The sequence below is a fragment of the Amaranthus tricolor genome, chromosome 9 (genome assembly GCF_026212465.1).
Source record: "Amaranthus tricolor cultivar Red isolate AtriRed21 chromosome 9, ASM2621246v1, whole genome shotgun sequence".
NCBI lineage: Eukaryota > Viridiplantae > Streptophyta > Magnoliopsida > Caryophyllales > Amaranthaceae > Amaranthus > Amaranthus tricolor.
In genome coordinates this window covers 10,301,342-10,317,376 of record NC_080055.1, presented here as the reverse complement: position 1 = coordinate 10,317,376, position 16,035 = coordinate 10,301,342, and the positions used below count along the sequence as shown (strand labels likewise).

General features: G+C 34.7%; 2 protein-coding genes across 2 annotated transcripts; one reads left to right on the top strand and one right to left on the bottom strand.

Annotated features, from left to right (window-relative positions):
• The first annotated feature begins 956 nt into the window (after positions 1–956).
• Positions 957–3,324, top strand: LOC130823140 (probable ribosomal protein S11, mitochondrial). The gene is made up of 2 exons (XM_057687763.1): positions 957–1,204; positions 2,632–3,324. Exons 1-2 carry the CDS (start codon positions 1,147–1,149, stop codon positions 3,150–3,152), a joined length of 579 nt encoding a protein of 192 aa, XP_057543746.1. The 5' UTR covers positions 957–1,146; the 3' UTR covers positions 3,153–3,324.
• Positions 3,325–4,358: 1,034 nt separating this feature from the next.
• On the bottom strand, positions 4,359–14,443 carry LOC130823139 (mitogen-activated protein kinase kinase kinase 3-like). Its single transcript, XM_057687762.1, has 11 exons — positions 13,702–14,443; positions 12,275–12,568; positions 7,720–7,807; positions 7,525–7,587; positions 6,850–7,010; positions 6,670–6,745; positions 6,439–6,498; positions 6,226–6,333; positions 5,899–6,132; positions 5,230–5,321; positions 4,359–5,150 (listed from the first exon to the last, which is right to left on the bottom strand). Exons 1-11 carry the CDS (start codon positions 14,133–14,135, stop codon positions 4,886–4,888), a joined length of 1,875 nt encoding a protein of 624 aa, XP_057543745.1. The 5' UTR covers positions 14,136–14,443; the 3' UTR covers positions 4,359–4,885.
• Between the last annotated feature and the right edge of the window lie 1,592 nt (positions 14,444–16,035).

Here is a 16,035-nt window from a genome sequence, read left to right as displayed (position 1 = left end):
TAAAATTAATACCCTTTGTTTTGAATAAAAATCAGTTTTTTAGTTTGAATTTAAGGTATTCTTATTCTTTGACTTTGCTTTTAATTTGACTTTTGTATTCTTAATGGAGTCAAATTATTTTTTAATTCATTTAGAGCATCACACAAACTAAAAGAAACATTGTATTTCTATAGTCAAATTTGTTTAACATTATATTTTAATTTGACTTTTGTATCTTCGATAGAGTCAAATTACATTTTAATGTATTTGGAGCATCACATATATCACACTCACAAATGTTTTAAAAATGTAAAAGCAATCCTTTAAATGGAGCATATTCTTGACTTCTTGGGTACTATTTTATTTTATGTTCAAATATTGGACTAATTTTGTTTTAACAAAAATATAAAATATTTATTAAAGTCACAAAGTTATCCATTTAATTTTTTTTAATTATTTAACTTATTTCAACTGACTTGTCCTTAATGAGTCAAGACACTAGCCCAAATCATCGAGTACCCAAAATTTAGGATTTTCACGTATTTGAATATTCAAGGTTTATCAATTTAATCACATTCTAACTTTCAATTATGTGCTTTTAAAAAAATTCTAAAAATCTTCAAATATTTGCATTTTTATTAAAAATTATGAAAATAGTTCTTTAATTAACCGCTATTCTTTTACGTAAATAAAATAAAATTACACGTAAAGATAGTTTTATGTAAACAAATCGAAGTACTAAATTGAGAAATAAACTTATTGGAACAAGATAGAAAACCGTCAAAATAATTCTCTGTCCCAATTAATTTGTATTTTTTATTTAAAATGTCTCACTTGTTTTATATCATTTTTTCATTTTAAATTGATACTACCAATTACTTTATTTTTAAATCAAAATTATATATTTTGACTCTTTATAATATTATTCACATAATTTAATTTTTTTTGTCCATATTTGTTATCAAAATTTTCATACTTTAAAATTCAGTAATTCAACTTTTGGTGCAATTCCAGCGGAATGGAGGAAATAATATTTTTACTAACGAAAAAACGTAAAAAGCTTTTTTAAAAAGTATTCATTTTTGTCTTCCCGTATTCAGTTAGAAACCTCATAAACCTGAAAAAACCCTAATTTTAAACACACATCAATCTTCATCGGAGATTTCAATGGCGATGAAGCACAAGGCCATTACCGGAGCTCTTTTCCGCGCGTTTTCATTTTCAGGTCTTGATCCGTCTATCGTTTTGTCTGCTTTAATTTAATTTGATTTAATCTTGTTAATTGTAATTGTTCGCAAATTGTACTGTTTCTTGCTGATTTTATCATTTTGTTCACAAAAGATAAGTTTAGTTGATTAAATTTGTTCCTTGTTCAATTATAATGAAATAAAATTCGTTCCTTGATCATTTGGGTGCACTTGTATGTTTAGTTATGGTGGATTTGGAGGATATAGGTGTGGAAAGCTTTTCGTCGTTCTGCTTGTGAGGTTATTATGTATTTTGCGTGACACCATGTGTATGAAGAATAGGTGCTTAATTAAATCTTGAATTTATGCTCTAGCCCAATTTGTCGACTATACTTGAGCTTGAAATGAGACCAATCAGAGGCTTATATTTCTAGGCTTGGAAAGATCAACACGATTTGAGTGGACGCGAGTCTAGCCGAGTGACGTCTTGCTCGATGTTGCTCGGTTCATTCACACCCCTAGAATAAAGTTTGAATATTAGTAAGGATTTAGTAAAATAGACCAAGGGATGATTTACCAGTAAAAACAATTATGGCTTAACTTTCCAGGTTATAAATATGAATTCATAAGCTTACATGCTTCTCTGGGCTCCAGTATGGGAATTGTCATTGTGTAAGTGCATACTATTCAATGGAACTAGAACAAGTCACCTTCCTGACGAAGGGGCATGAAGAAACTAGAAAGGTGTTTTGCTGATAGAAAAGCGGGCAATCCTCTGAAGTATGGTTTATTTATGACAGTTTGATTGGGATTATCGTAGTTTTTAAGGTGGCTGGGGTGGGAGGAGTAAATGAAGTCGAATTGAGAAGTGAAGGTGCAGATAGGGGATAAGGTTTTGTTACAAAGGTAGCAAATGGTTTAACATGCCTCCTTCCTCACGCTACAACCATTTTGTTTTCCTTGTCACCAATTCATTTCCTATCTTCACCTCTAGGCTCTATCCACCACCTTTTTGTCTATTGATTCATTCACGTCCTACTTCCTTATCCTCAATCCAGAAATGCCCTTATTGAGTAATGATTTGCTTGCAATAGCTGTTTGTTTGGTTCCATTATTTCTTTCTCTTGTTTAAGACATTTTGATTTTGACTCAACATGATTTTATTCCTTGAGCTGGTGGTGGTATCTACTTCCTCCGCTGTCATGAATTTACCCCCTATACCCAAAATGCTTTCACATTTTTGAGTTTTTGAGGCAATTTCATGTTGAGAGAGGAGTGTTTGGCACTTCCTCATTCTTGTTCCCTTTCTAGCATGGTCATACACTTTTATTTCTTATCTGCACAATGAATGATTTAAATTATGATGTTTCTTCCCACCTTTTGAATACTTCTCATAGAAGTAGCATTTTATCTATCTCTCTCAATTTTCCCATTATCTGCACTTGCTTCTGTGTTTCTGATACAGATTCTATCTGGAAGGGCAGTTTGGTGGGGGCAAAGATACATACAACGCCCGCCAATATGAACTTGTACAATTTTGTGAAGGGAGCCTTGGAGCAGGATGATAAGCAGAAGGTTCGTTGGAAAGGTTCTCAACATCTACAAACCACCGAAGAAAAAATGGATATCGTACACATTAAGATGCTAAAAAACAATACTTTTATTACCATCACAGACTACAAGGGGAATAAAAAGGCAGGAGCATCTTCAGGATGCTTAGAAGAACTGAAAGGCTCTACGGCTTCCCGATATGCTGCTGAGTCAACAGCAGAACATATGGGAAGAGTTGCTAAAAATCTTGGGCTGAGATCTGTCATTATGAGAGTAAATGGGTTTATGCACTTCAGGAAGAAGAGACAAGCAATTCTTGGCTTTAAAGAAGGCTACACAATGGGTAAAGGCAATCATACTCCGATTGCAGTGATTGAAGATACTACTCAACGTGCACATAATGGTTGTCGGCTTCGAAAGAAACGTCGTATCTAAGAAATTATAAAGCAGATTTTCATTAAGAATAAGAAGTTGAAACACATTTTGGATGAATTGTGGTTTTGTTGTTGGAGCACCTTTTGTTGTATGCTCAGCTTCGAGCATCTTTTGGACAAATTATGATTTTCATACATATTGTGAAATTATCTCCTGTTTTTAGACCATTGAAGCATGGTGTAGTTGATTTGGGTAAGTGCATTTTTCTCTTTAGCCCAAATTAGAATAGTTTCATGTGACACCGTTTTAAATGAGAATTTGTGCGCTTAATTTATATTTATATTTTAGCCCAAATTTTTTTTTCTTTGCTTCTTCCCCAATTCATTTGATGTAAAGTATACTTTAATTTGTGCTTTTAAATTTTCTATTCATTTCTATATCTGGTTTTTGTTCAATCTTTCATTCAAGTAATTTCAACCATTTTTTATTGATCATTTAATTAATTTTCTGATTAATCTACTAGTTTGCTTGATGATTTTCTTACAGCTTTGGGGTACAATCCATCCTTAGGGCGTGTTTGGATATAAGAAAATTGAGGAAAAGAAAAAGGAGGGATTTAGAGGAAGGAAGAATTCCTTATTTGGTTAGCAAATAAGAAAGGGAGGAATTTGGAGGGGAGGGAATTAGAAGGATTTGATGGATATTATTTGTGAATATTTCAATCTCTAAAATTGAAAAGATTTGAAGGAATAACTTCTATTTTCCTTTTCTTTTCATTTTTTTCTATACAAATAAGAGCTATTTTTCTTTTTTTCTCTCTTTCCTTTTTCTTTCCTTTCCGGTCTTTTCCTTTTTTTTCTCTTCAAAATTATCATCCAAACATACACTATGTTTGAATAATGTTAAGGAGTAAGATCCAAAATCGAGAGTACGAGAAAGTAGACACACACTGCCATTGCCCTCTTGTAGCTTTTATCAACCAAACATCTATTTATGTTTTGAAACTAAATAATTTGTTGGCAAATTTGACATTTATGAAAATGAGCCGAGTTGAATGACCTCAACTCGTTTGGACCCATTTTCTTTTTGAAAGTCCCAACACGTTTTGGCTCATTTTCATTTGAGTTTCACTAGTATTGCATAGGTCTAGCAATGAAATTCAAATCCTATCACAAGAGTAGAAAGTAAAGTGTTTAAGCACTAGACTAGCCCATAATTCTCCTCTAACAAAATCTTTTCGGCTTATAGGATAGGATAGGGGGAGAATGGCTAGAAATAATGGATCCAAGTTGCTTATGAAATTAGTAGTACATACTAATTAAAACAAGACCTAATTTAAGACCTGAATACATGAGTGATGATACTAAGCAAGAACAAATTACCTATAAAATTAATGATTGATGAAATCACAGCCACAGATCTGTCCCATCCAAACAACTTGGGGTAGTGATTCACATGTTTAGCCTTTGTCCTAATTCTGGCTTTCTCAACTAAAAAACACACATCTTGTGCATAATTACTATTTACAACACTGAAGTAATTTACAGCATGATGAAAACCAGGCTCAATTAATTGCATGATCCAGCAAAAACCTAGATTTTTGCCATTTTTTATGGTTGAAACATCAAGCGGGATCTCGGTTTACAGGTTAATAACAAAAAGGTTGTGGTGATTTCCCACATTTACGCGGTGGCAATTTTGACGGAGAAAATGCGGCAAACTTCACTTCTGAGAAACTCCAGCATATATGTACATATAGCACGGCCGAAAATTTTACTCATTGACCTCAACACTCAGATAAGCCACATATTAGGGGACCCACCGGATGTATGGGTCTTAAACAAAGTACTCTCGATCCGGGGATCAAGTGTGTAGCCTGCACGTCTTCTCGTTGGAGATACCGAGTGATCAGTTGCATTGTAGCTGCTGCTTTGCCCAGGCCAAGCATAAGAAGGGTGAGACGGTGAAAGAAAACAACTCTTGGAGGTAGGCGTCAGTCTATGTAATGGACTAGATGAAGGTGAAACCGGTAGTGAAGTAATTGATCTTGGATTATCCCTAAAACCAAAAATATTGAGTGTAAAGATGGGCAACTCGGTTATTGAACTCGATAAGTAATGAAGGCAAAGAAGTATACCTGGCTTCCCAAAGTGCTGACCCAGGTCGCCTAACGTTATCCATTTCATACGAACTTACACTTTTTCTACGTGGATTTATTTCCAAAGGTTGCTGCAAAAAGCATAAACCATAACCGGTAAGTCATTGGCTCAAATAGACTAAAAAATTGTTGGGATTGTTTGCCCCACATTGATGAATTAAAGATGGTGTGTGCACTTTATAAGTCATTGGAGCCCTTCCTCCCATAGCCATAGTTTTGGGATGGTGTCTCATTGACTTATGAAGTGTGTGCATCTCGTGTTTCTCTATTATATGCTGGCATTGACAATATGTCCAACTGAACTTAACAAAAATAAGGTAATGCGCATCTCAAAAAAAGAAAAGAAAGGTAATGTGATACAATTAGATCGAAAATCAGGAAGAGTTGATTACTGAGTCAAGCAAAAAGTATACCATTTTTCCCGCACAAGAGTAATGATTCAAACCAAAACCAAGGGAAAAAAGAGCTCTCCAACATTGAATATTCATATTTCCAAATCACTGAAATGGGCAATTAGATCAAGCCATATATACGACTACTTGGAAAATTCAGTGCAATTCCATCACCAGAGTTTTTTCGAAACTCTCTAGGAGTATAAGCGGTTAGTATAAACAAAGAATCGAATTAAAAAGGTCTAGAATATCTTACTGGCTTGCGCCGTCCATCAAAGGAGAAAGATGTTGGTTCATTTGTAGCATTTATATGGACCCTTCCTGCAGATTGCTCTTTAACAAAAGGATGCTCTAACAATTGTGAAGCTGACGGCCGATCTGCTGGATCACGCTGTAGGCAAAGGTACAAGAAATTCTTAGCATCATTCGATAAGAAATCGGGAATTTCTGGAATATCTTTGCTGTTTCCGATTTTGAATATCGCCGCCACCTGCAAGGGCAACATATCAAAGGATTTGATTTCAGCATACATCTCAAGATTCGTTTCAACTGGAAAATTCTCAATCAATATACATTTTCATACCCCTTCATATTGGCTCCATGGTGGTTTTGCCATTGCCATTTCAAGGATTGTACATCCCAAACTCCAAATATCGACTGCAAGGTTATACCCATTCTTATTCATCACTACCTGTAAGCATGTAAGAAAGTGAGCAGCAGCACAATTGTACAACAAGAAGAATAGATAGAAAATCCAAGTAAAAAGGCAAGAAGGAAAGGACGGAGAGAAATATACCTCCGGAGCCATCCAATAAGGACTTCCTTTGAAAGAAAGCACTGAATTACAAGATGTTATCTGCATCAGACCAGAAATTTCAAACGGGAGAAGTATAAAACTATGAACGTAATAAAACTAACTTGTCAGCCAAAACCCTTAAAACTCCAACAAACTCGAGAAACGGAAGCATAGCGGAAAGGGCCATAGTTGAAATCCCTTCTGTTTCCATAATGTAAGGGTAAGACTTACATGTTTTGCCATCCCGAAATCAGCAAGTTTGATTTCTCCAGTAGGATCAACCAATATGTTTGCTCCTTTGATATCCCTATCACATTTTGAAAGACGACGTCACCAATAAATCAAATTTCCATTAACAGTGGAAATATTTTTTTAAAACTATTCACAAAGGGCATTTTGCAATACAAGTACCTGTGCAATGTGGTTCTACTATGCAAGTAAGCAAGGCCTGCTAGTATCTGTCTTGTATAGTTTTGGATAACAGGTTCCTTAAAGGGGCCGTACTCTTGAAGTAATTTGTGAATAGACCCACCAGAGACAAATTCCAAATAAACGGATAGTGTGTCACCAGCCTACAAAGACAAAATAAAAAAAGTTAGCATTGATGCCATTGATGCCATGCGGTAACAGTCAGAGTGATGTGGTTATCGTAACGCCTAAATATCAGTGAAAAGCATGAGATATCCCTTGATACAACACAAAATGTGTTTTTTACACCTTTACAATGAGGACGGTATCGGTTCCTTTGTTCATGAAAACCTTTACAATACAGCCGATGTGATGTGATGCGGCCTTGTTTTGCACTAAGATTAATGCCTGTGTAAAAACATGCAACTTTCCTCTAAAATAATACTTTCTCTATTTCGTTTTAGTTGCAACCAATTGGTTTGCACAAAAAGAAAGAAGTATGACAGGTGTGCTCCGCCAATGAAAAGAATTAGCTCTTGAGGATTTGGTCGGGCTATATCAAAATAAATATCACAAGAGGAGGAAAAATGGAAAAGAAAATAAAAATGACGACTTGTGTAAACATTACCAAGAAAGAGAAGATATTTAACATAAAAGGTAACATAAGTTCGGACATACCAACTCACTTCCGTAGTATCTAACAATGTTTGGATGTGACAGTTGACTTAGCAAGTTTATTTCCTGTAGAAGCAAAAGATGGATAAGCCAAAACTTCTCGCATCAAAATTGCATGTTCAGAGGCAAGATTAAAGGAAAAATATACAATAAGAAGGTTATCACAGTCAACATGAGGGGAGAAAGTTCATGCAAAACCTGGTTGAGTTGCTTCATAGATTCTCTCGAGTTTTGATCATCGGATATGATTCTTACTTCTTTGATTGCACACATGTGTCCACCCTCACTGCATGGTTGAGTAAGATTCGAAAATTAAAGAACAAGATAAAACAATTCAAAGAAAACTAGAATCCTCAATCATGTAGAAGCAAGATTCTAAAAGTCGGTATTGCAAGCCACAAGGACATACTATAACATTAAGAAAGCATGTACTTCCTCCTATTCAGCTCAAGTGTCCCATACTCCCATTTACTGTATACACTCTATCCAATGCACTTATTCAATTCCTAAAATATCTAATTCTGTATGTCTAAAAATTATAAAACGTTGATATTAATAAACATTACATAAAGACAAATTAAATAAAATCTCATTTGACTATGTTTTAACTTATAAATTAATAATAAAATACATTTAAGAATGATAAATAAATAGTGTTCAAAAAGTAAATGGGACACTTGAGTTGAATAGAAGGGAATACTATATATATCAAATGTTTACCGTTAAACATCATCATCATCCTACCCAATATATTCCACTCATAGAAAAACTAAGGCCAGGGTCTAGGGAGAGAAAAACGGCGGCAACGCATACCCATAAAGGAGAGCGCGGCCAAAAGAGTCCCCTGGCTTGAAGAAGATAAAGAGACGTGATTACATGTGAAAGATAACTTAAAGGCCTATAAAAATAAAAGTAGAACCACTACAAAAGAAACAAAGAACTAATAGAAAGGAAACGATAAAAGCAAGAGGTTAAGGACACTAAAAGGTAAACTAAGAGGACATCAGTAATCTAAGACATGGATTTGGCGTCTGCAACTGCTCAGGTTCGCAGAGAGGTTTAACTCATGCAAGTCAACTCTTATTTGCTCATCCCAATTTCTCCTGGGTCTTCCTTCACTCTCTTACCCTCTACTATAATGCTTTCTACCCTCCTCACAGGGACGTCGAAAGTCTTTCTCTGCACATGACCAAACCACCTCAATCTATTTTCGCGCATTTTTTCAAATATAGGGGCTACCCCTAGTTCCTAAACTCTTGGTTCCTAATTTGATCAATCAATGTGTGCCCACACATCCACCTCAGCATAAGCATTTCTGTAACTTTCATCTTATGTTTGAAAATCTTTTTTACAGGCCAACATTCGGTCCCATATAGCAGAGCAGGTCTGATTGCCGCTCGGTAGAATTTTCCTTTTAACTTGCTTGGGAATTTCCTATCACATAGCACTGCGGCGGCTGCTCGCCACTTGAGCCAACCCGGATGTATACGATGATTTACATTCCCGTCAATCTCCCCACCCTTTGAATGATCGATCCCAAATACTTGTACTTGGTTGTACTCTTAACAATTGTTTCATCTATGGACACCTCTGGTTCACCTACCAGTGATGTCCCACTAAAGTCACAGGTCTTCGTACGGCTAATGCGCAATCCTTTACCTTCTAAAGCTTCCCTCCACTCATCCAATTTTTTACTAACCTCCTCTCTAGTTTCTACTACCAGCACTATGTCGTCCGCGAATATCATGCACCATGGTACCGTCTCCCAAATAGATTTAGAAATCTCTTCCATTATGACAGTAAAAATGAAAGGGCTTAGAGCCGATCCCTGATATAGTCCCACTTTAACCGAAAAAGGCTCTGTTATCCCCACCGGTGTTTGAATGCTAGTCGAAACTTTGTCATACATATTCCGTATGGCCTCAATGTACACTAAAGAAATACCTCTAGCCTTGAGGCTATCCCAGATGAGACGTCATGGTATGCTATCATACGCTTTCTCCAAGTCAATGAACACCATATGCAGATCTTTCTTTCGCTCCCTATATTTCTCCATCAGTCTTCTCAAAACATGAGTTGCCTCAATGGTTGACCTTCTTGGCACAAAACCAAATTGGTTCTCTCTAATCACCGTTTTGTTGTCTAATTCTCCCCTCAATCACTCTTTCCCACAATTTCATTGTGTGGCTTAGAAGTTTGATACCTCTATAGTTGCCGCAAACTTGCGCATCGCCTGTGTTCTTAAACAGAGGTACTAGTGTGCTATTCCTCCATTCTTCTGGCATCTTATGTAACATCAAAATATATTAAAGAGGTTAGTCAGCCAACGAATGCCCTCTTCTCCTAAACCCCTCTACACCTCAATCGGAATGTTATCTGTCCCGACTGCCTTTGTCCTCCCCATCTTTTTAAGAGCTTCTCCTACTTCTCCTGTGATAATATCACTCGTTGACCCATATTCTAGTGGTCATTGGACGTCAAAAATTTGATTATCCGCCTCCTTTGGCCCCCTAGACTCATTGAGCAGCTGGGAGAAGTACTGGAGCCATCTGGTTTTGATCTCCTCTTGTCTCAGGAGAACTCGTCCCCCCTCATCCTTGATGTATTTCACTGCCTATAAGTCTTGCCGTTGTTAGGCCCTAGTCCTTGCCAACTTAAATATCTGCTTCTCCCCCTCTTTGGTATCAAGCTTCCGATATAAGTCCTCATAACCACGGTTTTTTGCCTCCGTTACCGCTTTTTTTGTCGCCCGCTTTGCTTCTTTATAACTCATTCTCTTTTCAATCCACAAAAATGGAAACTAAGAAAAACATGTACACATGAGAACATGACAATCACGCCCCAACTCGGAAAAGGGTATATTGGTAGAAGAAGGGAGGAAATTTCACCTTAATACCAAAAATTTGGAAGGTGGAACTTAAAATAACAGAGAGCGCTTTGAGTAGAAGAGAGAAAGTTTAATAAGACCTACATGACGGATCATAATAACCATTTTTACAGAAAACAACCTATGAAACAAAACAAAAAGAAAACTTAGTACCATATAAAACTTTGAGAAACTTTCTTTTACACTATGTTTGGATGGAATGATTTGGAAAGAAAGGAAAGGAAAGGGAGGGATTTGGAGGGCAATGATTTCCTTTGTTTGGATAACAATTTAATGAATGAGGGATTTGGAAGGAAAGGAAATGGAGGGACTAATGTCCTTAATTTTGTTAATAACCAAATCTTTCCAATAGGGTAAAGATTTAGAAGGAAAATAGGTTGTTAAGTAGAATATTGGTCATATTCGACTTTTTTTGTGAATTCATTAATAATAAGCTATAGTGTGTGTATTATTATTGATAGTATTTAATTTATTTAGAATTTTGTATGCTCTTATATTTCCTTTCATTTCCCTTCAATTCCCTCATTATCCAAAACAAGAAAATTCTCCTCATTAATCCCTCCCCTTCCTTTCCCTTCTCTTCTTTTCTTTTCCCTTCCTTTCCTTTCCTTTCCCTCCTAAAACCATATCCAAACATAGTATTAAGCAGATCATCTAATGACAGGAGTCTAGAACTTGAAAACACTAAAAATTTCCCATTTACAGAACAAAAGGAGGAAAATATGACGTTACAAGGCCGCAAAAGCAACCCTTGTATTTTGTCACATCTTAGCTAAATAGACAACGGAGAATAGAGACAGAAACTGGTGATAAATAGTCGTTGTTCTAACTTCTAAGACTAGAAAGCAATTACTGCTCTTTCATATTACTATAACTAGAACTACTCTCTTAATAGAAAATCAAATAAGAATTAATGACATAAGTAGTTCAAAAATAAACAAATCATAGTCTCGGAATGAGCAATAAGGAAAAAAATGCTTCTCCACAAAATATAATATTCCACGTATGATTATAGATTGACCGACCATATGTCTTCAAAACAGATGGCATCTAAAATGAAGTGTTGAGCACAAAATCTCTAACAACATCAAAGCAATTACAAAGGTTCCCAATTTTTGTCAATCGTTTCTTCATAAAGTTCAACATTTTCCATCTCACACTTCTGTCCATGTTACAGTATTGTTGAAATCGAGTGTGATCCTCCCCACACCCTTCAAACTACAACTAACATTACAACATTCGACTACGCTCATTCTAACCTAATCAACTTATGTTTTTTGTAAGCATCTTATAAAATTGCAATGATTTCCAAAGTCAATGTTCACAATGACCATGAGCCCTTTATGTTAACTCCGTTTTCAGCACTAACTACATTCGTGTATATCAACTATTTAACTTCACAACGAAAAGGCTTAATAGTGTACCAGCTGAGTTTCTTGGGGAGAAAAAAGATACAGCAGAACGGGGAAGATTTTTCATCAAAACAGTGGAAAACCTCGGGTGGATAATGATTGACCCAGCACTGATCCACACCGTCATTTTAGCATAGTGATTGGCTAGTACCTTGCGTACCCTTGATACAGCCACACCATGTGATTGATATCAAAGAGCTACTTCTACATTAAACACAAAAAATTAAGCTCCTTTACTACTATGAACACGAAAAAATAGAAACAAGCAATCTGATTCATCACCAATCTAGAGAAATCTACCAAAAATCATTATATAGACAAATCAAATGAATCCTTGTCCCCATAAAAGAAATGAACTCAACTATTAGCTAGTTCTAATAAGCAGTGCAGTATTTTTCTCCTCCTCAAATCCACAGTCCAATATACACGTGATGTACGAGATATTAGAATGTACCTGTTAAATCCAAGATAAACATGCCCAAAAGTTCCCCTCCCAAGGAGCCTTCCTTTTCTCCATTTTGAAAGAGAATTGTGTGAGTTTTCAGTAAACACAGCAGCTCTCCCGTTAGGCAAGGAAGACGGACTACTAGGAGAACTAGGCGGCAAGGGCAAGGGATGGCCTTGACACCTCCCTTCTTCTTGTCTTCCTGTTGGAGATTCTGAATTCGTACAAGTCATTCGTGGATGAATAGGTGATGTAGCAGCTGTAACTCCTCTTGATCCGGGACCAGAACTCTTCGTCCTTCCACTATCCATACATAGTCCATTTTTAGAGTCACAACACAAAAAACTTTGCCAATTCAATAATTAAGAGAGAAAAGAAGGAATCAATTTAGTCGAACTATCAGAACTTCAGAAGTATACATAAATGATGCTCCATAAACTAAAGGCACGAAATTTATGATTCACGGCAACAATATCAATTCATCTCAAATATATATACGATAGTCAACTGTAAAGGGAATATAATAAGATAGCAAAAACCACAAGTGGAAACACAACTATGGACATGGTATTTTGGCCAACAAATCATTAAATACTCGACTGATCGGTGTATACTGTGAGTCGTATGAACATGGTATTTTTGCCAACAAAAATAGAGACAAAGGAACAGCATATATTCCATTTCCATCCATTGGAAAGGTCATTGCTTCCGCAGTGGAATCCACTCCAATATGCATCATCATTGAGCATTAGTTAATATAGGGAATTATTTTCGATCTAAAGTAGGCAACTAGACCAGTGTAACAAAATTCGCCAACTAATTCGTTTTTTAAATTCATAATTCGCTCAAAATAACAAAAAATAGCCCAAAATCATACACAATTCACCTTTTCGATTTTAATTGGCAAAGAGATTAGTGAATCATGTAATTAGTGAACTTGACAAAAAAATCTCAGTTGATCACTATCTTACTTCAATCAGTGCCAGGGGATGACTATCTACAAATAACAAGCTCTGCTAATTTAGTTGTAATAAAGCTCTAGTTGTGAAGGTATTTATAGCAACAAATTCCATATTTGTTTCTTTTTATATAAGCAATTCCTGCATTAATTAAACAAACATTTTCCCTGATTTGATATCAAAATCCATGAGGTTGTCTAAGCATTAGTGTAAAAGTAACCTAATTTACTCGCTCCTATAAAAGCATAAGCTAAAAAACGGCAATGACACAAAAAGACAATTCATAAACTTCAAGGATCACACTTAAAAGTACTCCACTACACAAAGGAGTGCAAATATTCCCCTTAAAATCCACACTTTTACATACAAAATCTCAATTAAATCAACAACTTTCATAGATCAAACAACAAAAACTTCAAATTATAATAACCCTAAAAACAACCCAAAACATAAAAAAAATCAAAACTTGATAAAAACCTGTTAATCCCAGATTGAAAATGATCAAGAAGAAGAGGGGGATCATCAGAATTAGACCCAGATGAACTAACACTAGAAATTGATGCAGACCCAAGTGCAATTAGTCCTCCACCACCACCACCACCATGACCATGATCAACAACAACAAGACCACCACAATTTGATGATGAAGGTCTAGGAAGAGGATGACCCACGACTTTTCTTTCTCCATCTGAATCACACCCAGAAATGCCAGATGAAGTTCCCCTTAAATTAGGGGACAAAATCCCATGATGACTCAACTCTTCTAAGCTTCTAGGAGACCTTTTGTCATTACTATTGGTAGACAAATTATCAGAACTAATGGAAGATTTCTTGGAATTAAGGTCACTAAATAAAGAGTGATGAGTTTCTTCTTTGTTCTTATTAGACTTTCTGCTCCACCAAGCAGGCATCTTTCAAGATTACCCAGATGAACAAAGTGAAAAAAGACTCGAACTTTGATAAATTTGATTTGAATTAAATAAAAGGGTTTGTATATATCTTGTAATTAATTCAGTGGATGTTGAGATAGATAGATAGAAGCAAAACCTAGGGATTGGGGGAAAGTTCAGAGGTGGGTAATAGGTGTGGATTTTATGTGTGAAGGGGGAAGGAAAGGGTGTAAAGGGGACAAGAAAAGAAAAGAAAAGAAATGAAATGAAATGAAATAGAGAGAGAGTGGGGTAGTTGAATGATCTTTGTATTTCTATATGCATCATCATCATCATCATCATAAATCATAATCATCAATCATCATCCCTCATGTAATAAAAGTATTTTTTCATAGGAATAAAATTTATTTAATTCTGAACATTATAAAATGAAAATGATAATTAAAATATATAATGTGTGTATATTTATTTTCTGAATTTGTTGCAATTTTAAATTTTTCTTATTTTATGTGTTTTGCTACATTTTATTATTTTTCATTCACATATTTTTTTGATCTTTAATTTAAAATTACTTTACACAATTAAAATTATTGTATTTCAACAATTAAACAATAATATTTATGTCAATCCTCTAAATCAAGAGATGAATGAGTGTATTTAGCTAGAAAATTATGCTTATTCCATATTTTATACTAATTATTTTTTCTTTATAAAATGCGTTCTCATCACTATCACAATTAAACTTCATTTTTACTACTACAATTTCATATCATTAACTAAATGCATCCTCATTGTAATGAGTTTTTTAATTTGTTAGAGTAGTCTTTTTTCATTATCTTTAAAACAGACAGACAAATAATTGTGTATTAACTTGAAGACTCTTTCAAATAATTTAAAAATATTAAATTAAATAATCAAATTCAAGAAGATAGATAAATTATTATATTCATTTACTCTATGTTGACAAGGTTTAAAAGTTACTCCATTGAATTTTCAATTTGTATATTATTATTCATTATTGATCTTTGTTGTTAATGTACCCTTCCAATGATCATTCATCATAGAGTTTGGTCCATAGTCCATACCTTTGTGAAGCACATCAAAACAATTCTAATTAATCTTCCAAAATCTTTTAAATACTCCTATAAAGTAAAACATTATTTATATCAATAATTTTATGCTATTTGTGTAAATAACTCTATATTTACTTTCTATTTTCCTTAAATTTTAACTTATATGGTGCAAACTTAAAGAGACGAATAATATAAAATTAAGGTTTTCACCCAACTGTACTAGGCAAAATTATTATTTGGATTGTTTTTTCATTGATAAGTGCAAATTAACTAATTAATTTAATTTTTATGAATTATGAAAGTGATGTTGTTTATCTTGGAAATTAACTTAAATTTTATAACTTCAAATCCATGTAAAGTTTAAATTCTTTTCAAACGAGAAAATTAAGTTGCTAGGAAACATTCATAGAACATCTATTTTCATTCCAACTCCAGTAAATCCACCATTGATGGTGCACTTCTAGATAGGGAAATATAGAAAGGATCCTAATTGGGCACCTCTCAATTTTGGGATGATAATGGGTTGAATTCGGATCGAGTTATACATGTTAGCTCCGAACAAAACTTGGACTCTTTTACACCTTCATCTCTGACTCAGACTCGGATTTTTGGACCCCTGGCAGAGTGCATTATGATATTTTTTTAAAAAAATTATTATTTTTTAAATAGTTTTTTATAAAAAAACGTAAATTTATAAGACAACGACTATTAAATAATGTACTACCTCCGTTCTTTTTTGATCTTCCACTTTGGGTTTTTCACACATATTAAGGAAGATAGAATTTTTGGATTGTAGTGGGTATTATTTTAATTAAATAGTAGTGTGAAGTAATGATTGTATTGGAAGT

What these genes read in the sequence shown, in the direction of transcription:
- LOC130823140 (XM_057687763.1), top strand. Translation starts at nt 1,147, where the DNA reads ATGGCGATGAAGCACAAGGCCATTACCGGAGCTCTTTTCCGCGCGTTT. An exon ending in CCGCGCGTTTTCATTTTCAG is followed by an intron (nt 1,205 to 2,631) that starts GTCTTGATCCGT and finishes TTTCTGATACAG; the next exon opens with ATTCTATCTGGAAGGGCAGT.
- LOC130823139 (XM_057687762.1), bottom strand. Translation starts at nt 14,135, where the DNA reads ATGCCTGCTTGGTGGAGCAGAAAGTCTAATAAGAACAAAGAAGAAACT. An exon ending in CATGGAGCCAATATGAAGGG is followed by an intron (nt 6,133 to 6,225) that starts GTATGAAAATGT and finishes TTGCCCTTGCAG; the next exon opens with GTGGCGGCGATATTCAAAAT. An exon ending in TCAGCACTTTGGGAAGCCAG is followed by an intron (nt 5,151 to 5,229) that starts GTATACTTCTTT and finishes TTTTGGTTTTAG; the next exon opens with GGATAATCCAAGATCAATTA.